Source organism: Dermochelys coriacea, chromosome 2, assembly GCF_009764565.3.
Source record: "Dermochelys coriacea isolate rDerCor1 chromosome 2, rDerCor1.pri.v4, whole genome shotgun sequence".
Classification (NCBI taxonomy): Eukaryota; Metazoa; Chordata; order Testudines; family Dermochelyidae; genus Dermochelys; species Dermochelys coriacea.
The window spans coordinates 91,478,305-91,502,203 of NC_050069.1; the positions used below are offsets into that span (position 1 = coordinate 91,478,305).

At 39.6% G+C, this 23,899-nt stretch overlaps 1 protein-coding gene across 1 annotated transcript in view; it reads right to left on the minus strand.

Annotated features, from left to right (window-relative positions):
- PIEZO2 (piezo type mechanosensitive ion channel component 2) overlaps window positions 1-23,899 on the minus strand; it is a 448,530-nt gene that overhangs the window by 45,287 nt on the left and 379,344 nt on the right. The window contains exons 32-37 of the mRNA XM_043508112.1: window positions 19,946-20,049; window positions 18,960-19,058; window positions 16,470-16,581; window positions 13,174-13,239; window positions 9,011-9,177; window positions 6,932-7,107 (exon numbers count right to left, since the gene is read on the minus strand). Of these exons, the coding sequence (XP_043364047.1) occupies window positions 6,932-7,107; window positions 9,011-9,177; window positions 13,174-13,239; window positions 16,470-16,581; window positions 18,960-19,058; window positions 19,946-20,049 (724 nt within the window). The remainder of the gene's footprint in view (window positions 1-6,931; window positions 7,108-9,010; window positions 9,178-13,173; window positions 13,240-16,469; window positions 16,582-18,959; window positions 19,059-19,945; window positions 20,050-23,899) is intronic.

Here is a 23,899-nt window from a genome sequence, read left to right on the forward strand (position 1 = left end):
GAAATGTGCATTAAAATCCCAAGTCAAAGTATTTGTAAATAAATTTAATCAACTATCCATTACAAATGGGTATATATTTAGCATAGATGTTTTTATTCTGAATGATAGGATTGGGTAAGAAATTTCCCATTCTGCTAGCTGCATTTCCAACAATTCTACCTTCCCTGGATGACTTATTAGCCAAATTTTTATAACTACAGTTTGTGGTCCAGTTAACCACTGTACATAGGCCACTGGTTGGCATTGAAGTTATTGTTATTCATCACATCCTAAGAGTTTTCACACAGCTTTGGAATAAATTGCCTGGTGGCAAACTGGAGAAGGGGGTGTGGCCAGCACAGGCTGCGTTACAATACTGAGCTGCCTACAGAACTGCAGAGGGGAAGGAAACAGAATTGTGGGAGACTCTGGGCTGAAGAAAAGCTTTGGTGAGAGCTTCTGAGCATCACACAGTTCCTATTAAAGTCAAAAGAGTTCAGTAGGTGCTAGGATTTGATCCTTGCTTTGACATCTAAAAACATTCAAGGTGAAATCCTGACTGCAGAAGTCAATCAGAGCTTTGCATTTGACTTTAATGGAGCTAGGGTTTTACCCTCCATTTCAGGGGTGGCCAAACTTACTGACCCTCTGAGCTGCATCGGAAGTTTGAGAGCTGGGGCATACTTACCGGGGCTCAGGGCTTCATCCCCGCTCCTGTTGAAGCCCTGAGACCCTGTTCCCCACTGAGCAGAAGCCCCTACTCCACCACCCCGCTGCAAGGCAGAGGTCCCAAATTCTCTGCTCCCCAAGTCTGGTAGGCGGACAATCGGTGTGTGTGTGTGTGTGTGTGTGTGTGTGTGTAGGGCTCTGCGAGCAGCACTTTAATGGTAAAAGAGCCGCATGTGGCTCGCGAGCTGCAGTTTGGCTATCCCTGCTCTATTCCTTTGTAATCTTAGGTCACATTCCACAAAAGACAACTAATTGGACTTTATCATCTCCCAGCCATTTTACCAAAATTGATAAGATATTTAGCTAATAAGTTAACTGGAAATAAAGGGCAATGAGCTCATTATGATGCTGGCTTGAAAAATTTTCTGGCAGGGCACAGGAAACAACTAGTTATAACAGGGCAAAACTGTCTTCTCATCTCTTCTGTGCCAAAGTCCACTGCCTACAATCACCATCCTCCCTCCCTAATTTGGTCACAAATATGCCGAGTGTTTAGCTATATCTGCTGTGGGCATTACGCTAGCCTCCCCACTACGGGGGGGCTGGGAAGGAATTTTTCCCTTACCACCATATCGGCCAGATGCAGTGGAGTTTTTTTTGCCTTCCTTGAAGCAGGTTCAGGTAGGCTCTATTCATGCACAGCATGACGGGCGGTAGGCCATATGTCACAACTCTTTATTTAACTGTATAGCGGATGTTCAGTGCAGGTACTCCATAAATGAAAGCACAAAAGAACGGAAAAATGGCATGTAAAAGGAATTAAGGAGAGGCGCTTGGTAATTAAGCAAGTTGGGGGGCAGTTGGGGACTCCTATGATTGGTACAGAGGGAGTCAACCCCCCCATCATCATAGTTCACCTTAACTCCTCCTGCAAGGGGGGTGGTCGGAAAGGTCCATGTACATTTTTTATCCACCAGGGTAGTCCCAGACATCTATCTAATAATAAAGTTGCAGCCTGATTAAACCCATATCTCATGTCTCCTGTCATTCTTTCGACCTAGCCAGATAATGTGCTCACTTTGCATTTAGGACATCCAGTGCCATCAAAAGTGCCTAAAGCATCAAATATACAATAGGGATCCACAAGGGACAGATCCACTGTTGATTAGAGAGAAGAATTTTCCCCTTAAAAATTAAAAAAAATGAATATGATAATTTTACTGACAGGACCTTTATAGAAGCCAGACAGATGTTTTGGTGTGTGATATTTTAAAGTATAATTGCCGACTTTGCTTTTTCAGAAAATAGTCAAGCAGAATCCTACAGAATTCATGGACATTTGCTTGAGTATAAACTGAGTTAAGATTTAATTATTTTAATTCAGAAATAAGCATCCAGTTTTTTTCCCATCACTAAGCACCTTATTAGACCAACCACGTATATGCTAAATAAAATCCATAAACGTGGTTCACTGACTACCTAGAATGAAAACTTTGTGCTGGCACAAACTAAAGACCACAACAACAACTTAATTATAGAGGAAACTGTCCCTCAGAGCATCCAGATACTGCTTAATCTTCAAGTGATGAAACAGGGATTAATCTCAGTCACTCTGAGGCTTGGAAATGAACTGGTATATAATGGTTAAAAATTATTATTTGAATCACATTCACCAGAAGTGAAAAGTACAGTTTATAGGCTAATAGGGAAATAATGTGAGTATAACAGTGGATTTCATAAAAATAATAGAACTGTGTATGAGAACATGTTAAGTATAAAGCCCAAACTGACTCTTGGTGACGTCAATTCGTGTTTTGCTATTAACTTCAGCTGAAACAGAATTAGCCTTACAATTAAGAAACACTGGCACATTTTAAAAAGTAATCTTGTTGTTGACAGGGCAAGCTCTATATTTAGCAAAGGAAAAAAATTAGCAAAGGAACTGGTGCAAAATCTGATGAGCTTTTGAGTGAGGTTTTTGACATGATAAAGTTCTCTTACTGTTGTTTGGGCAATGAAAATGTCACTGACTTGTGGTCTGCAATACTTTGTATTGCTAAAACAGCTCATGAGACCTCTTCATAATCCCAGAAAGAGACAGGCAAGGATGCTTTTATAAACAGACAGAAGATCTATCATTAGATCTAAGTGACTGGTTATTGCTTCCTCCATTTAGAGGTCATTAGTGATGCAGCAGATGCACATACTCTACAAACACTACTGATACACAAACACGTAAATATCTATTTCCAGGAAAAGAGTTTAAGATTAGAAAATCAATTGTGACAATTCTTCTGTTGTTCATTTATTAATGTGCCCTTGTGACATCTTATTTTGGGGAAACAAAGTTTTTTCAAAGATTATATTAGTGGGTATACAACAACTGTTAAAATGATAAATGTGATTTATCCTCTTGCCCAGTTTTGGTTCAGCATCACCATCAAAGTCTAAAGGTTTGAAAGAAGCAAGTGAGGTGTCACTCAAAAGCAGAGAGTGGGGGGGAGGGAGAAGAGGGAGGCAAAGAGGTTATTCCAACAAGAATTGATTGAATTTCAACAGTGGATACAATTTTACTACAGAGACTGAATTCAAATATTGAATTTACAAGAATTACATAATTTTTTGTAATTATGTTTGGCAACTGACTTCCTTTTATAAAACAAAATTACCCTCCCCAACATATGGCTTTCATTGTTGTCAGCACGCCAGCTAACACTGCCATATTGCTACTACACACTGCTAAACAGCTGATTTCAATTTCTACTGTACACCAGTACAGTATATATTGGGTAATGTGACTGAAATATTATTTAATGAAAATGGTTTTGCACCTATAAGTACTGTCTCTTTAAATGATCAGATGAATCCAGAGAGCCAAATTCTACCTCTCAGATAGCCATGTGAGACTCAAAGTAAAGTCAATGGGTCTTGCATTCAGGTGAGAGCAGAATTTGGCTGAATGACATTTTTCTTATACAATCTGACTCCAGTGAATTTTCAGACAACACATGCAGGTGCTATTTCTCCTGGTAGTTAGCCATGAGGAAATGTGTGCTAGCTTTATTACTGCATGAAATAAAGAATTTTGACAGTTAAACTGCAGTAAACTATTGAATATCTTATGAGTGTCAGCACTGCCCCTGGGTTTTTTTTTTGTTTTTTGTTTTTTACAGCCTGTGGAAATGCTGGGTCATTTTGTGGGTATTTTGTTTATGCACATTGTTTACACATTTTTATTTCAGATAGGTGTTCAGAGACTCAGTTACATTTACTTTTGAATAAACTCTGGAAGGAAGACAAGCCCTCTACTATTTTTAGCCTGTTAACCTCTTACCATATGTCATTAGTAAAAGCTGAGCAGAGTTACTGTACATACAAGCAACTGAGTTTGCAGGGGAATATCAAGTGTGAGCGGGTACTGCCACGCTTCAGAGAAGAAGAAACTGCAGAAAGCAACTATTAGATTATCAGAGGTCTCCCTGACCCACTGTAGAACAGCTTCTGCAGGCTCTCAAAGGTCAAAAATGCATTGGACACAGAGAAAACAGGAAGTTCTTGTAACACATGGAAGTGGACGAGTGAGAGTCTGTGCATGTGCGAAACAGCAAGGATGTGCTAAGCCTTTGGCACTGAACTCTCCAGAAAAGTGTGGAAAGGGAAGGTGGATTTACTCCTGGGGGGATTCTGCATGACTGTGTACCCACAGAAAATGCTGCCCCCCCACAGCAGAATCCCTGTGCTTCTCTGTGGAAAATGGCAGGGAAGCAATGGGAAGCCAAGTGGGGTGGGGGGAAGAGGCAACCATTGGCGCAATTTTTTTTGGGGGTGGGGATTTCAAACAGAGGTGAGGCATGGGAGAGCACATGGGGTTACATGCCACTGCCCCCCGCCCCCCATTTTTGCAAGCGCAGGGCTTCCCAGCTGAAGGAGGCTGAATCTTGGCTCTGCTGACTCTGCAGCTGAACGCCACTTCCTGGATCCAAGTGCCAGTTGTGCTCCTCTTGTGTGTGCTGGGAGCCTTCCTGTTTTTTGTGCAACAGTGAATGCCTGCGGTGGGGCTGCATAATGGGAGGTGGGGGAAATGAGGGAAGGGGGGATGAGGGAGTAGGGAAAGAAGAAGGGTGGAATGGGGCTGGGAGAGGGAATGTGGGATTGAGGGAAGGGGGATGGGGAAGTCGGGGAGAGGGATGAGATGAAGAAGAAAAGGGAATAGGGGAATCATAGGGGGAAGCAGGCATCCCTCGGCAGCAGCTAGGGCTCCCCCATTAAGCAAGCCCATCAAACTCTCACCCTGACAAGCCCTACCGCCCATACACCTGGATCCCTATGATGAGCACCCCACACCCAGACCCCCACCCCACCAATCCCCAGCCAGCTGCACCTGGACCTCCGCCCCATGAAGCCCCACTCCCAACAGCACCCAGAGCCCCCCCACTGAGTCCCCCCATCCAGAGCCCACTGAGGAGCCCCATTTCACCACACCCAGACCTCCCTGCTGAGCCCCATCCACCTTCACCCTGCAGAAGCCCATTGCCCCTGCACCCGGAATCCCACAACAAGCCCCGGTGCATCCAGATCTCCCACTGAGCTTCTCGCACCCAGACCGCCTCACACAGAAATCTCTCTCCCCACACCTGGATCCCCCCACACTAAGTCCCTCCACACTTAGATCCTACTGGGATAAGCCTTCCAACCAACACCTGGTGCACCTGGCCCAGAGGGGCAGAGCCCCAGGGTGTTTCTGAGGCAGACCCAGCCCTTGCACTGTGTCAGGGGCAGGTGCAGCCTCACTGCCAAGTCCCTATACCAGAGGTTCAGTGTGATCTTCCACCTCAATGCAGCCAGTGACCTGTGATCCTCACTGCCATGCTGGAGCCACATTTAATTATTGACAAATATCATTTGCAGAATTTTGCAGAATTTAAAATATTGTGCACATATTTTTTAATTTTTTGGTGCAGAATTTTACATTTTTGGGTGCAGAATTCCTTCAGGAGTAGGGGCTGGTCAGGTAAATGGTGGGGGCACAGACATGGGCCCATAAACTGCCCTTATCTAGTGGACCATTCCAAGATGAATGGAAAAATGCAGCAGGGAGGCACTTCCAGGGCTCTGTGCCCTGCCTTTGTCTTGTGAGGGAAAATTATATTCCCTCAAACCCATGTAGTTTCCCAGGACAAAGTCCTTTTACTCAGGCTATGTGCAGGAGACCAGAATTTAACTGTCCAGAACAAAACATTTGTAATAAGGATGGAATTCCTTCATTCAGAGCCTATTCTCACAATCAAAGTGAAATATCATGAGACTGTCTTCAGTGTATTAATCTCTATAAGATAGTTCAAAAACCCTCTAGAAGTTTGTCATTTGGTATTGACATGCAGAGGAAAATTAGTTCAGCCAGATGTTCCTCCCAGAGCTTGGTGACCGTGTTGCCTCTGCAAAATATCCATGCAGCCCCTCGATTGTGCAGGAAAAGGACTGAGGTCAAGGGTAAGAGGGAGCTGCACTAAGGAGTATGCCCTGACCCCCTTCAAAACTGCAGACAAATGGAGAGATAATGGTAGCATTAACATGAGCGGCATTCAGTGACTCACTCCCCTCTGCAAAGTCACAGACCATAATTGAGAGCACTGAGCTAATGACAGCATGGCAATTGCTCCTACTGCAGAATGTAGACAGGAATCATCCATGCGGCTGCCCAGTACCCATGAGGTTAGGGACCAGGATCCCTTCAGATTCCTGGCTTTGTCTTCCTTTTGGGGCTCTGCTCCATGCTCCCTGCCTACTTTGTGCTCCAACCAGGTCTGGTGGACTAGTGGTGGGTGGGGGTGGGAGGTTGGTTGGTGAGTTGGGAGAATAAGAATTAATTCACTCCCTTTGTGCACTTTTGCACAGAGGGAAACACATGGGACTGTCAATTTGATCATCTTTTATCTACTGTACAGGTTTCAGAGTAGCAGCCGTGTTAGTCTGTATTCGCAAAAAGAAAAAGAGTACTTGTGGCACCTTAGAGACTAACAAATTTATTTGAGCATAAGCTTTCGTGAGTGAGCTGTAGCTCATGAAAGCTTATGCTCAAATAAATTTGTTAGTCTCTAAGGTGCCACAAGTACTCTTTTTCTTTTTATCTACTGTACAGTGACTGATAAATCTGATAAATCAAAGGGTTCTTCAACTTCAGATGTGAAGTCCAACATTATGAAACAATTTCTTAAAATAATTTCTATCACATGATTTTTCTATCTATACAAAAAACAAGTGTTTTGTTTTTACAATAAAATACCTGGAAATACTGTCATGAGAAGCAGCTGAATCTAAACTATCCATCCTCTCAGATGCCTGTAAACTAGAATCTTGACCAGGATTTTCATCAATTGTGTCCAGTCCTGATTCCTTAGAAAGCTTCATCATATGGTTCTGGTAATACATATGGATGCTCTCACGAGTTGGAACATTCCCCTGAGAAAGAGAGAAGAGCTATAGTAAGGCATTTGTGTTGTGTGAGATTTTGGTTTCTTCAGTCATTTGGCTGCATGAAATGAGTCTTTGCAAAGAACAAATTGGCAAAAGTCCAAATTTCCTCAAACCCATTTCAGACAAAGTCAGATTATGATCTCACTTACAAAGGCATAAATATGGGGTAACTCCATTGGAGTTACTCCAGATTTACAAAGGTGTAATTGAGATAAAAATTTGTTCATAGAATTGTCCACGTAGAAAGAAGCTTCATTATCTATTCTCTCAATGACTTCCTGGTCAAATTTGTCAACAAAAGGATGGTTTCATTCACTGTAAGCACAACCCTGAGCACAGGAGCCAAGCAGAGTTCTTTCTGTCTATCACAACTTTATTGATGTTTCCTAAGGCCAAACAGTATCCAGCTCACTCCACCAATAGCTGTATTGACTTTGGAGCACGCATTGGGTAAGAAGTTTGCTATTTTGCAAAGTCATTTTTTTGAGTTTTATTGAGACTTTATGCACAGATTTCCTTAGTTCAGTGAAGTGATCATTATAAATTACATGAAAATATGTTGGCCTGTCCCTTTGCTAGTATTGTTACTTCTTCAAATTTCAGTTCTCTCCCTCTAAATTAAGTTTGATTCAAAACTTTTTAATTTGAAATTTTGACAAAAAAGAAACACATTTTAACCAAAAGTTTTGGGGAAATTTAATTTTTTTAAATATTATTTACCCACTGCTTCTGAGTGAAATTATAATCAAGTGTCTGTGACATTATAACCCTTTGCCTTTTAAATATTTATAAAGGCAAACATACATTTGACTTATGAGGAGAGGCTGAGGGAGCTGGGATTGTTTAGTCTGCAGAAGAGAAGAATGAGGGGGGATTTGATAGCTGCTTTCAACTACCTGAAAGGGGGTTTCAAAGAGGATGGCTCTAGACTGTTCTCAATGGTAGCAGATGACAGAACGAGGAGTAATGGTCTCAAGTTGCAATGGGGGAGGTTTAGATTGGATATTAGGAAAAACTTTTTCACTAAGAGGGTGGTGAAACACTGGAATGCGTTACCTAGGGAGGTGGTAGAATCTCCTTCCTTAGAGGTTTTTAAGGTCAGGCTTGACAAAGCCCTAGCTGGGATGATTTAACTGGGACTTGGTCCTGCTTTGAGCAGGGGGTTGGACTAGATGACCTTCTGGGGTCCCTTCCAACCCTGATATTCTATGATTCTATGATTCTATGATACAGCATTATAGCTTTTTTGTAGGTCCATAATAAAGAAGAATCACTGTGAAAGCAAAAACACTCTATGTTTTATATGTACATTCAGGAGTGACTATATTAATTTATATGATAAGCCACACATGCCCAGTGTGAGTTGCATTTCTAGGAGTCTGAGCAGATCCAGACTGAGTCGAATTCTTGAGCATTTATGTTGTGCCTTCCTCTCTCCTGATGTGATTTCTGAATGTCTACTATAAATCCCTCTCTTCAATGGGAGTTTCAGAATTAAATCCCCGAGAACATTTGTTTTTCCAATCAGCCGCTTTGGGCTCAGAGACAGAGTGCTGAAACTATTTTTATAGTGGGGCTGCTGAGACCCATTGAATCACACTGTAAACCATGTATATGATGGAAACCACTTCAAAGGAAGGGATGCTACAGCACCCTTAGTTCCAGCACATATTCTCAGAATCACAGTTCAAGATTTATCTGTTTTTGTTTTTTTGAAATAGAACACAACAGAAGATTACAGAATTCATACTATTTCTAAAATCTGTGTGAGACTTTTACAAATATCCATCTCTAGTACACCGCTTCAAATTAAGTTGGAATGATAAACCTCTCATTTATCACTGCCATGCAAATGGTACGAGCAAAAGTAAAGCACAACATATGTTACCTTTTTAATTTCCCTGGTCAGCATACATCTCTCGATTCTCAGCACAGTAGAGATATCAATGTGCTCTCTTGAAATGGAATTGAGCCAAGCTGTAAAACTATCTAGCGTTGCCAGGAAAAGGACCCAGGTGAACTTCAAAATATTAAATATTCTTTTGATGATATTATCTGAGAGAGGGGAAAAGTGACAGAGTTAATGAACATAAGCTTAGTTTATTCACATTATGATCCTGTTCTGACATTTCACAACAGCTTGTTCAATTTTTACTTTATTGAATATAATAATCCAGGCTGCAAGACCTTTCTATATCAGCAGCAGGAATGTTTGGAAATGGCTGAAAGCCATGTGGTTTGTTGGGGTTATTTTCCTACCTTTCTATGACCATGACAACATGTGAACACTCAGGAAACTTAAAGTGAATCAACTAAAGGTGTGAAGTCAATGTGCATAAATTAATCCATATTAATACCCCCACCTACCTCCCCAATGTGGCTGCTCTCATTCAGGAGTAAAATGGCCTTAATTTGCTATAACTTAGTCCTGGGGGTTTAACTTTGACTTCACACCGTTAGTCAATTTGCCTGAAGTTTCCTGAGTGTTCCTGTGTAGACATGGCCTGTCTGTCTGACTAGTGTTTGTAATCTTGGAATGCCTTTTTCCCCTCTAAAACGTTGATCCTGATAGTCACATAAGTAATTGTCACCAGCTTCAGAGGAACTCCTCAAGTGTGGAAGGGTTTTGCAGGGTAAAGCCTTAAGGGCTAAGCATCTCCTGAGAGGTGCAGACACCCTCAGTTCCATAAGCTTAATGGAAGTTGTGGGCGCTCAGCACCTTGTAGAACTGGGCTCTTTATTCATCCATCTGGAACATTAATTTTCTTCTGTCCAGTGGAATTTCTCCTAGCCAGGTCTCCATTCATGCCTGGACCTTGTTAGCCTGAGCTGGTATCTTTGACCTGCCTACAGTTATTACTCTTGTATCTGGGCTACACTGCCTCATCTTATGAGCCCTCTTTTTCTCATATATTCTTGCAACGTGTAATCAGTTGACTTCTACTCTCAAGTCTCTTCACTAGCTGAGATCTTACATATATATTCCTATTCCACAATAAGACATTGCAAGGAGCGATGGTTAACAACTACTGCATCTAAACACAAAACAGCAGTTTTAGTTGGATTTCTTTTTATGATTTCAATTCAGCAAACTTGGATTGAGGAGTACTTTCAGACTTGAATAGGGCTGTTGGCACTATCAGTGGTACTTCTCATATAGGTAGGTGCTCCTCTGGGTATTTAGGGGTTTATAGAATACCCCATAAATAGGTGTTTATGCCACTATTTGCAACCCATCGCCATCCCTCCTGCTCATAGTTTGACAGTGCTTTATGGGCTGCTCTTTCCAAAGCAAAATCTAGCCCTATGTTGTGGTTTCCAAATCTGAAAAAACCAGATATATGTATCTAATGCTGACCAAGTGGAAGAATCTGCAATATGCAGCTAGAATGTTTACAGTATGTGTTACGGAACAGATCTATGTCAGCATTATAGCTCTGCTGTTGAGAAGCTTTTTAACAGTGTCAGTACCCAATGTCACCAGACTATGTTGCTCAGCACTTTGGGGTGTGAGTAGTTTGTGTTTTGAAAGACATGCAAAAGTTGTATACTAACAAAGTAATATGCAGTAGATATCTAGAAATGTTAAAAACAGATTAAATTTCTAATTCAGGGAGCCACCCCACTGCCAAATGATTCCATTGACCCTCCCCCCATCTCCTCCACTTTTTTTGCATTATCATTATCCAATTGCTGTTTTCACTTCCAGTCTTTTCTGTAATATATGGGTTTGAAGGGATTTTATTATTTACTTACCGAAGCATTATTCCTACATACTTTTAGGTACTCATCTCTGGGCTAACCAAAATCTTGTCACTATAAGTTTAAGGTAAAGTTTAATTTTTGTTTCTGATGAGCACTGCAATTTGACTAAACTTCAGACATAGATGCTGACTCTGTGGGTGCTCCAGGGTTGGAAAAAAAAATAGTCGGTGCTCAGCACCAACTGGCAGTCCCCCCAGTCAGCTCCTTCCCCTTCACTCCCCAGCACCTCCTGCCCACCAGAGATCAGCTGTTGAGCAGCATGCAGGAGTGCTGGGGGGGAGGAGCAAGGATGGGGCATGCTCAGGGGAGGGTGTGGAACTTGGTGGGGCAGGGGTGGGAAGAGGCGGGGAGGGGGTGGAGTGGATGGCAGGGCCTGGGGTGCAGCGGGGATCGAGCACCCCCCGGCAACTCATAAAGATGGCGCCTATGACTATACTCATGCACAATTTAAAAGAAAATGTGATTCTCTATCTCTCACATACACACAGAGCATGTATGCAGGCAGTATAAAATGTGTTGAAACACACCCTCACAATTGTTGGGGTACCATTTGCACAGTTGAGATTAATTGCGTGGCAGTCTCTGCTTATTTACAAACAAGAAGTTTATTTTACTATTCAGCTATTATAGGTATCCTATAGTCTCACTGAGATGCTTTGCCAATGACTTCCAATTTAATCTAGAAGGTCATTTTTCTCTCAGGGTTGGAAGCAATTTAGTATACATTTTTAATGAGTTTGTGGCTGCTCTGTTCTCTGTCACTTTTTAAAAAACAATCTTTTGGGGATCGATCACATGTAAACATCTTCCGAAAGGGAAAGATATTTATTTTCTTGAGAGACTGTAATACTGTCGAATACCGAAAGAGAATGAACACCTGCTGCCCCCATTGACTTCAATGGGAGAAGCAGGTGCCTAGCAATTTGGTCCAAAGCTGTTAACTAGAATAACCCTTTCTAATAATTTTTCCTTCCAGTTTTGGTAACACTTTCTTCAATGAATTTTATCTAGGGGATGTGCGAAACAGTTAAAATCAAATATGAAAGATGCTACATGCTTGCTCCAATCAAACCCAATGGTAATCCAATTAGCATCATATTTCCCTTTCCTCAACCCTCATCAGACCATCCATATTTACTGAAAAATTCATCTCAGTATGTTAGTTGACCAAGCTACGCCATGAGATAGTAAAAGCTGAAAGAAAGTAAGAACCTTTTCTTCTTTTGAGAAGGGCTGATCTTATGGGAAAGGGACAAGGTATCTCATGCTTTTGACCTTTGCTACCTTATGGTTCACTCTGCGGCACAAGTTTTGCTGGAGAGTAGAGTGCCCTTTCCATTATAAATACAGGAGATAAATAGCTCTAGAAGAGAAGGTCATACTGGAGCAAATGAGAACTGGTCAAGGCTAGACTGAAGGGGAAGTCACCTTCTTCTGTTCACATCACCTGAAGCCAAGGAGCCAGTCCTGACGATCTGACACACATTGTTAGTTTTAGGATGCAGCATAGCTGTACTAATTTCCTAAGCCAGAGAAACCCCTTACCAGCTTATTCTTATTGGCCAAGTTGTTGACTGCCTCTTGTGAGGTGCTGAGCACTCTCAAATTCCATTGGGAATTAGAATCAATGGGATTTAAGGGCATTTATTACCTTGCAGGAGACATTCAACATTTTGCAGTATTGGTCTCTAACTGAGCCAGAACAGGGTGCTCAGCCGTGCACAACACATAATAAATATAAGGTCCTGGCTCTACTGGCCTTAAAATTTGAAGGCCAGATCCTGCACAATAAAAGTCAACAGAAGTTTTGGCACTGACTTGAACGGAAGCAGGACTGGATCCTCAGACAGGTATAATACAGTACACAAATGTATAATACAGATACATCCACCGGCCAGAAGACTATGCAAATGTTGATGTCTGTTTATGTACATAGGTTGCGGAAGAGCTTGAGAGTATTTGCTTCTATTGTGAAAGAACTTTTCCTTTAGATTTTTAAAACTGCTGGATAAAACACCTGAAAGTGAGAACACTTCTGTACTGACAGGGAAGTGGACTGGATGATTTAGTAGTCATTATCTCTTCCTCTGTGATTCCATGAATGAACATGGCCGTATTTGGTTAGACTAGAGTCAGTTGTGATTCTGTCTAAAGAGATGAAAGGTGGAGAGAATCATGTTGCTTGTATGTTGCCCTTGGATGATTCACACATTGACCAAACGCCATTTATCCCTGCAATCACAATTACAATGCAATACTAGTGCAACCTTTCTTCTGCTTGCATACCTGGCCCATCTGATTTCTTTTTGACAGGTTCATCTTCTCTCTCTTCATGTTCTACATCAGTAGCACCTGCCAAATTAAAATATAAGCAATGAGTAAAGCCTTTCCCTCAGAGGTTAACGTGTAAATCCCACTAGAATTGAAGTGAGATTTCATGCTTATTAAAAGTACTTGGATCCATCCTGTCTTAGCAGAGAAGGTTTCTCCAGATCTCACATGATCCAAATGAGGGGAAATATTCTAACAACACAGTTGGAGCTGGTCCATGAATGATACTGGTTTATTTTTTGTAAGGACATTTTATCAATTACCTTAAAAGCCAGATCCTTAGATGGTGTAAATCAGTGCAGTCATGTAGATTTCAACCGAGTTATGCCTGTTTACAGCTGCTGAAGATCTAGCCTTAAAAGTTTGCTTGTTAATCCTCTAGAAACTTTAATATGCTAGAATACTTTTTTAAACCTACTTTTGCCTTTAACTGATTGAACTCTAATACTGTCATGCTGATTGATAATAAATGAATTGACAACAGCATGAAGATGGACCCGATTAGCTGAAACAAAGCAGAAGGGTTGTTTTGAATCCATCATGTGCTGTTTTATTTAAGTATAAGTGGAACAGTCAGTATAGTGCAGATATTTGTCATTAAAAAAATCACAGACATGACAAAGTGGGTCAAAGAAGTGATCCAATAGTATCTGATACCTGAACATAGCTGTTGTAGCTTCAGTGATAGAAGAGAATTAAATAAGTACTAGAGGAAGATATCAGATAGAGGGACTTCTAATGTAACTGCTTCAGGATGAATGTTTTTTTCTAACACACATTGGCAAGAATACTTCTGGTGAGATTTCTGTTTAAATGTAGCAAAAACTCAAGAGTTGCAAATCACTTACAAGCTGTTTATGACAGGTTTCAGAGTAGCAGCCGTGTTAGTCTGTATTCGCAAAAAGAAAAGGAGTACTTGTGGCACCTTAGAGACTAACAAATTTATTAGAGCATAAGCTTTCGTGTAGCTCACGAAAGCTTATGTTCTAATAAATTTGTTAGTCTAAGGTGCCACAAGTACTCCTTTTCTTTTTGCGAAACTGTATGTACTCTGAAATGTTTAGTTTTGTGATGCTAAGAAAAGAATGTTAAATTTGAATGTATTTTCTTTGCTGCCTGCCAAATGCATTGTGAATTTAACTGTTGCTGGAAAATGTGTGAATCTACCATAATGAAGTATTCTACATGAAAACTGAAAAATAATTCTTGATTTTTCATGCCTGTATGCCAACTCAAGCACTTCTTTTCAGACAATGTGAAACTGGCCATTAAAATTGGCAAATGCAGCAAAAATACTGTGTGACTATTCATCTGAATTTTTATATAGATTCATTTGAACTGCGTTAGCTCTTCTATTGTGTTTGTTTTACATATATACATATATTGTAAGGAACAAGTTTACCGGCAAGAACGTTCATAGAAACAATTTTTAAGGTAATATTAGCTAATGTTTGCATAATACAAATTTTGAATTGCAAATTCAAGTCGTTGCAATGGAAAAGTTATGCTCATCAATGTTGGTCTTTGGTGATAAGTGAATCCATTCTACATAAGCCCTTTTTTTAATACATATATTTTTCCGGGGGCATTCCTCACTTACAAAATAACCTCCGAACTATTCTCTAGCTTCCTAGATTATGCAGCTTCACACAAAAAGAGGCTTTTTCAAGAAAAAAGGATTCGGAGCATAGCTATCTGTGGTGAGTCAAAGCAATGTAGGGCTAAAAGGGACCTCTAGGGGTCATCAAGCACAGCCCCCTGCACTGAAGCAGGCCCAAGTCAATTCAGACCATCCCTGACAGGTGTTTGTCCAACTGGTTCTTAAAAACCTCCAAGGACAGGTATTACACAGCCTCCCTTGGAAGCCTATTCCAGAGCTTAACCACACTTATAGTTAGAAAGCTTTTTCAAATATCTAACTTAACTCTCTTTCTTCAGATGAAACCCATTATTTCTTGTCCTTCTTTCAGTGGACACAGAACAATTGATCCCCATCCTCTTTATAACAGACCTTAACATATTTGAAGACTTATCAGGTCTCCCCTCAATCCCCCCCCCCCACAAGCCGAAACATGGTCAATTTTTTTAAGGTCAGGTTTTTTAAACATTTTATCATTTTTGTGGCTCTTCTCTCCAATTTGTCCACATCTTTTCTAAAGTGTGGCACCCAGAATTGGACATGCTACTCCAACGGAGGCCAAACCAGTGCTAAGTAGAGCAGGACAATTATCTCCCACATCTTACATAGGACATTCCTATTAAAACACCCCAGAACTATCCTAGCCTTTTTTGCAATTGCATCGCATTGTTTACTCGTATTCAATTTGTGATCCGCTATAATACCCAGACTGTTTTTTAGTAGTATTACCACCTAGCCAGTTATTCCCTGTTTTGTAGTTGTGCACTTGATTTTTCCTTCGAAAGTGAAGTACTTTGCACTTAACTTTATTGGATTTCATCTTGTTTATTTCAGACCAACTCTCCAATTTGCCAAGGCCATTTTGAAATTCTAATACTGTCCTCCACAGTGCTTGCAACCTCTCCCAGCTTGGTGTCCTCTGCTAATTTTATTAAGCCTACTCTCAACTCCATTAATTAGCCCAAGTCATTAATGAAAATATTGAATATTACTGAACCCAGGACTGACCCTGCTGGGATCTCACTAGATATAACCTCCCAGTTTGACAGTGAACCACTGATAACTACTCTTTGAGTATGGCTTTTCAACCAGTTGTGTGCACCCACCTTAAAGTAATTTCATCTAGACCACATTTCCCTAGTTTGCTTATGAGAATGTCATGTGGGACTGTAACAAAAGCCTTACTAAAATCAAGATATATCACATTTACTGCTTCCCAACTATCCACTAGGCCAGTAACCCTGTCCAAGAAGAAAATTAGGAATTTTGGAATACATCTAAGATATATAAATATTCTTTAACCTGTTCTTTCCCTATTTAGGCTTGTGTTCTTTCCTCCTTGCTGTTTCATGTTAAGCGGCTGGTCTTTTTAGTGAAGACTGAAGCAAAACAGGTCAGCACAGTATACAGAACATTATACAGTGTCTTCCAGGTAAAGACACAAGGCAAACTCAGTTCAGCACAAAGCACTCCTCCTATTCCCCTGGCAGAATTGAGAGCATTCTGTGATGGTATGGTTGCCTGCCACACCAGGGATTGAAAGAAGAATACATTTTTGCTTCATTTGTTTGTTTAAAGGGGACTTCTGAAGACCATCCAAAAGCATACACACCATCCCCAGATCCTTTTCGCCTTCGCTTGTCTTCCTTCCCAAACTTTTTCTTCTCTTTGCGCCTCTGTCGAAGTGCAGTTTTAGGATCAGTAATCCAGGCCTGATACACAAACTGGAGGAAACAATTCATTTATTTCAAAGTTCTTAATGTTTTGAAAGTAAACAGCAAAAGAAACTACACACAGGAATACATATTTAGGGTAAACACAGGGGTAAGCAAACATTTTGAATCTCAATCCAAACACCTTCCCTGCAGATCTGCTGAGTTTTCTTGAACTATTTTTGTCAACATGAAATCAAATATGAAAATGCTTGTGGGTGAACCAAGTTTCATAAGAACCCACAAAAATTAAAGTTCTGGGAATTAAATTTGGGAATTAACACAGTGTTGTACATATGGCTCACTTCCCCCAAATCTTTCTAATTTATATTTCTACTTTATCAGAATTACAAGTAAGGTGCAATGAAATGGAAACTTTAATAGCAGGTGTTATAACCAATAATCTAAAACATCAAAAATTGCTATAAATATTTCAATGCTAGTATTTGTGTTGGCAAATTTCATATACTTTATGTGATTTTCTTTCTATCTGAGGATTACAGACAGAGGTCTAGTAGTCTATGAACAGTCTACAACTAATAGCCAGGAACTCCTGAGTTTTCATCCTCATTTTGACAATAAACTTCGTCTGGTGCTTTGGGTAAGTCACTTAACCTTTCTGCCTCAGTTTCTCTATCTGGAAAATGGAGATAATAATACTTACCTGCATCCCTGGGATTTCATGGGGATGAATTAGCTAACAGGCCAAATCCTGCTCACCATACTCATATTAATCTGATTTCCATGAGTGAGTAAGCAGGAGTTTGTCCAATGTTTATTAAGTGCTGTAGCAGTGCTAAGTATTATTACCATGTAGTAGTAGTTTGAATAGCTCTTCTGAGAGTGTGGGGAAAGGTTACTGAAAAAAGCAATAATAATTTTATTTTTTTTCCAGCACAGCATAACATGAAACAGGAACAAAAGGCATTAAATACTATTTCCTAGCAATTTGAGAAAAAATATGTGTTTTTGTTTTTCTATGATTTTCATTCAAAAATGAAAATCATTTGCAACTGGCATTCTTCTTTTCTAGTCAACAGAAGTTGTTAAGCAAGGAGCACATGATTTCATGCATGAGGGGAAAATAAAGCAAACCAATACAAACATGCACACAACAACATGAGCAACCCTATGTCTCAGGGAAGCTGGAATTGTCCATTACAGGAAATAACATTGTAAATGTTCCTTTTGTTTATTTGTTTTTGCTATTTTATGAACAGAAATCACTCTGAGATATTCCAAACACACTCTTAAGAACTTTCACACAATTGGCTTTTCACTGAATTTACAGAAAAATAAATCTTCTGACTGGTTCTGATTTGTGAATGTGCGGTCAATAATTGTGAGGGAAAAATGATCTGGTACAGAAGGGAAGCTGGTCTCCTTCCTAGTCTCTCAAGATCAGCTATTTTATTTTTCCTAGGCTATTTGTCCAATGCAAATGTCTTGGCATAGGAGGCATGGAATCCTCTTTGCTTTTTAAGGAGTGTTTGTTAATGGAGAATGATCTAGAGGTATGTTTATCCAATTTTAATAATGACTTAACCTAACATACCACATTGGATACTATAGGTGAGGCGCTGTCAAAGGCTACTATTGAACAGCTTGCAATCATACTGTAAACAGAGGAGAACATATTGATGATGGAACAGACTGAGATAATGGGGGAAAGGAAGACTGAAGGAAAGAAATGAAATTAATAAACTGACTATAACTCTAGTTATGTTAAACGACAGGGTATTTCAACTTCTGCCAGGGAAAACATATATCTTGCTTTAGAATTTCAGTAGTGGACAACACTTGACAAGCAAAAACTTATAGGCTTATGGTCTGGTGTGGTTAATCAATAACGCATTTAGTGCTTACTCTAAAGTAGTATCATGTTGTGTATATGGAGTGCATTACCATGAGCACTATAAAAGGCTGGAATGTGCTAAATTTATTTGAGAAAGACAAAAGAAAATGCTAAGGATGCACAGATCAGATTTATCATGACCTAGCCCAGGAAAATAAAGTGCTAGGACAATGAGTTTGGGACAAAATGTGTATTTTGTTAGTTTACTTTTAAGATCTTACCACACTGTCTAAAGATGCATGCAACTTGATGTGACTCTCTTACAATACCATAGGCAGTAATATCAAAAGAAAACCAAAATTTGGATCTGCATTTTCTCTGAGGTCATAGTTAAAATAAGACAGACAACTTATTGTAGTTTGCACACTTCAAATAGTTCAACTGATGACATTTAATATGTAAAAAGCTTTGGACCCTCACAGCTCCTCAAACAGTTCATACAATAGGGAAAATGCAGGCAAGGGCAGTTGGGTACATTATACCAGAATATTACGTAATGAGGGAACATATTGCACACTAGTGAAATGGCAAATACCTTTGCTGCTCTGATTAAATACTGGAGAATAGTTTTGGGCAGTTTAATGACAGACTTTGGCAAGGCTAAAATGGCTGAAGCAAATTTCCCAATAGCTCTCTACAAGGAGGGACAAAGAAAGAGCAATTAGTAGAAAGAAAGGAAAAGTATTAATAAAAAGTTACCTTTTGTATGATTGTAATTATATACTTGTTATTAAAGGGTTTACATTAATTGAAAACAATGTGATAAAAAGACAACATGTGCTATTTGCTGTAAACTTTCAGCTAGATAATTATTGAGCTTTTTGTATTATCCTAATAAATAAAATGCTTATATAAAACATCATCTTTAAGTCCATAAATGTAAACCCTAGTGAATGGTCAACCTGATAAGGATATAATTATAATCCCATGACAGATGACTGTTAGAGGCAATTTATGGTAAAGGCAAATATAGCAGTTAAAAGTAAATATTTAGTAGGGTCTATAACAAACAGCAAGTTAAAGGTTAGTATTGTGCTAATAATGCTACACACATATACAGTGATGGAAGTTGTATGGAACGTGGAAAGCTGACCAAGCAGTTGACAAGCTACTCACAAGCTAACATACTTTTCTGCCTCCTCAACTCCACTCTCTGGCAAAAATGCACAGTATTAAGAGCCATATTCCACCCTCAGTTCTCATGTGCACAACTGGAGATGTGTGCATGGATCAAGAGCCTTATATGGTCACAGCTCCTAGGTACAAGTAGGATCCTCTAGTCTTAGAAATCAATGATTTCAGTCTCGAAGGTAATGTTTTAACAATATGAAAAACAAAGGACAATGTCAAGTATTTGAGACATCAAAATTGGGTTTTGTTCAAAAGCTAAACATCTGGCACCACCTAATATTAACAATTACAGTCAACTTTAATGTATGAGAGTATGTTATGAGATGCTTATATCTTAACTCATGCTCTCTCGGTAAGAAATTCAACTGACAAGCACATTATGTAAAATACCTGGAATGCGGATCTTCGCCGAGGTTCTTCATCATCTTTTTTTTCATCCTCCTCCTCTTCTTCGCTATCCGTCTCGAATAAATAATAATCTCCACTTCTGACCACTAAATGAAACAAAATATTTGCTTATTTCTTGTAAAAAAAGGAGCTCTAGGCTGAGCTAAGCCAAAGATGTATAAATAACCAGCCAGTCATTAATGGACTCCAAAGCAGGAGAAATGGAGATGAATCAAGAGATGAACAGGATTCAATGTCAGACAGATTATTTGGTCTTAGAGTAGAGTAGTACTTTGGGCATGAAAGAGATAAGAATAAGCTAAGAAAACATCATCACAAAGAGGAACAGGGCTGGCAAAATGTAAAGAAAAAGCTTGAAGTAGACCAAGTTATTACATTAAAATATTTGACAGGAACTTGATACATAATTAAACCTAAATGTATCCAGGATTGAAGGTTGCTTTCATTTTGTTAGAGAGTAAAATAATCTCAGCAGGTAAATTAATGATTTTACGAAAATTGTACAACTGGACAAAGAGTACAGAACTGCTTTTTTAAATGCTGAGGCATCCTTTAAACTACATAATGGGATGTATGAGTTATTTTCTTCAAACTTTTAAGCTTTGATGAGGTAATGGAAAACCTTGGCTTGTTTAAAATGAATCACTTTAATATTATTAAACATGATCACAAATGAGGTTTTTGCCCATGGATTCAGAAATGATCTGAAACCTCCATACATTAAAGATGCAGAGTGAATGAACTGGGCCTTATATCCTTGAACAGAAGCATTATTTTGGTATGTAATAAGGTAACAGGCCTAACATGAATGAACAAGGAAAACAAAAGAAATGAAAAATAAGATGATGAGCAAGAGAAAAAAAAAGTCACGGTATTACGTTTGGCAGTGAAGAATGGTAAAGTAAAACCTACATGTAAACGGAAAGATTTTAAAGGAATAGTTACTTAGACTAAATATCACATAGTCACCCAAGACATATGGAACAATATATATTTATATAAAAAGTGTACATTTTACCCTCATTATAAACCTTTAGAAAAATCAAAATAGCTTCAACCCTACTCAATCATATGTGGCAGTCTACATGTCTCTTTTGTGCTCAAATGGACACTAATAAATCATATTAAATTTTAAACCTGAGATGAAAGTTGCCAGTTCTCTATACAATCATAGACATGGTACAAGTTGCCATTAAAAACAGAGACAGTCATGTCTGCTCAGGTGGACCTCTGGGCTGTGCAGATCTCCATTTACATCAATGGGACTCTGTGGGCTTAAGAGTCCACCTGAATGGATTTGATTGCAGAATTGGGGTCATAAATATTGAGAAAACAGAAAAATGTTGAAACAAGTAAAAATATTTCACACAGGCCTCAAAGAATGTCCCCAGAAGAGATGTTAAAAATGAAAGCTTTCAGAGACATTCATAATTTAAGGCCCCTAACCAGGAGTTGTTTTTCAGGAAAAATTCCAGTTGCTGATAACAGAAGTTGTCCCCACAGACAGGTCAGCAGGATGAGATCTACAGTCTGTGTGATACTTATGGGTTAATATATTGCAGAGTATTACTGTCATACATTTGCAACTACAGACACCCTTAAGCCTGGAGCCCCATTGTGCTGCAGTAATGTACAAACACTCATGTAAATTCTCTCTCTCTCAGCTGTGCACTCAAGTATTTCTGAAGAGACACTAACAAAACATTCCTCTAACAGCTAATAAGGAATGTTTTAATTGAAAAAGAAAGTATGACTGAACAATAACACGCTCTGGCAGATACACCTCAGGATGGAACAGAGAGTACATTAACCACCTCCGGGCATTATTAAAACATTTAATAAGTAAAATAATTAATTAATGACCAGATTTGTGTTCACTCTCAGATCCCCTCTCCCCTTCCCATTGGAGAAGGGGATTTTGTGGCAACATTCCTCTTTTTTCCATGCGTCATGGAGAACTCTGCACAGATGTGGGGATTTGCAAGGGAGGAAGGGGCAGGTCAAGGGAGGAGTAGGGCTGGAGGAGCGGGAACTGTACTATTTTCTCCTCCCCACTCATATCCCATAGTGGGAATCCCCATTTGGGAGTTATCAGAACAGCTGGGAGCTCTGTTTACATCACTCCATTAGAGTAGAACTGTGAAGGGTGGGGATACAGAGCCCACAGAGAAGCAAAGAACCTCTATGCAGATGGCTCTGCCACCTGCTGATCCTTTTAGGGCTCGGGGCCTGTTCCACAGGGACTGAAGGAGCACTGCTTCCCTCATTGGAACAATTTGGGAGACATCTCAATGAGGAAAATCTCACAGATGTTTCCCATCCCATTGTCCGAGTGTGATCGGAAGGTAACTGAGTACATAACTGTATAAACGGAATGAAAAGGAAACACGGTCCAATTAGCGAACACCAGAATTCGCATAAAACACTGAGCTCCAGTACTGCAGGCTCCTCAACAAAAGTAAACACACCTACACCACGAGCCAAAACACTAAAAAGGAAATGTCTTTAGCCTTTTACGGAAAGTGGTTACAGGGGTTGGAAATACTATAAAGGATTTACAAATAGTGGTCCTTCCATGGAGAAGACCTTCCTTTCAGTCGGTATTAATGTCCAAATTGTGGGCCTGATCCTGCAAACACTTACTACAGTAAATACTATTGTGCTTCTACTCTGTGTAGTCCCCTTTATTTGAATGGCCATGGTAGTGAGTCTGCATAGCAGGGCAGGCAGTGTCTGTAGGCTCAGGCTACATTATGCTTTCCACAGGTTTCTGCATTATTGCAATAAATAATTTAAATAAGGCTCACTGCTTAAACACCAAAATGCATGTTGTTCCCTAAGAACATGATATAATGAGGGTGAAATGAACCAGAAATTGCTGAAATCAAGGCCTTGTTTGGGAAGTTCTTCTGTTTACTACAAAACCAGTGTGAGGATTAAGACAGACCATATCCAATTCCTTCCAAAAATATTGTAGTTTAAAATTGTAAGAAAACAGTTGCTAATTGTAGCTTGTGTTTATTTTGTTATTGTTGTTTTAAATGAAACTAAAATGACAAGAAGCAAGCTTTTGAAAAAGGATAGGTCTCTCTAAAGTAATATTATGCTCTTTAGAAACAGAAAAACATAGGCACAGTTTACTTGTGACTTGACAGAAACAGGCATGTAATATACTATAAAGTACTGTTGGCAAGAACACACATACACAAAAATACAGACGTGGACACAAAGAGCATAAAAATATGTCTGGAAGGGAAAAACAAGCAACTCTTGACGTGCAAGACTAAAAGTGTTCATTCATAAATGTTTCAGTTTAACTTTGCACTCTGATCAGTACCATTCACTTGTTAAATAGCCAATACTGTGTAAAAGATGACTTCTGTGAGCTAAGATCTAGTAACTGGACATATGAGTTTAGGCAATTAAGTGCCATACTCTTCTCTCTTCTGATTTATAAAGGGTGTAAATTAGGGTAGAACCATCCATGTATTATCAGGCTAGCTGAACTGAGTTTTAGGGCTGAAAAGGAATTATAAATATTATAAGGAGTCTGGTGGCACCTCAAAGACTAACAGATTTATTTGGGCATAAGCTTTCATGGGTAAAGAACCCACTTCTTCAGATGCAAGTTTTTCCCAGAAAAACCTTTTATTTCCTGTCCCCAGTTTAGTAAAAACAAGCACCACCGACTGAACATCAGCTGCACAGTCTAGGGGCAAATTTTGTTGCAACTGCAATGAAGTAATGAGGACAATTTTTTTGGCGGGGAGAGATCTATGGAAAGATTTGACTTGAGGAAGAAGTTGAAGATCAGAACTGTTCGCCAGTATTAATATTATAAACTTTTTGCTGGAATGGCTCTCTCAAGTCTCACCAATAACATCAGAGATTTTGGAAGAAGACCTTCACTGGCACCATCTGTTCCTATCTCAGAAA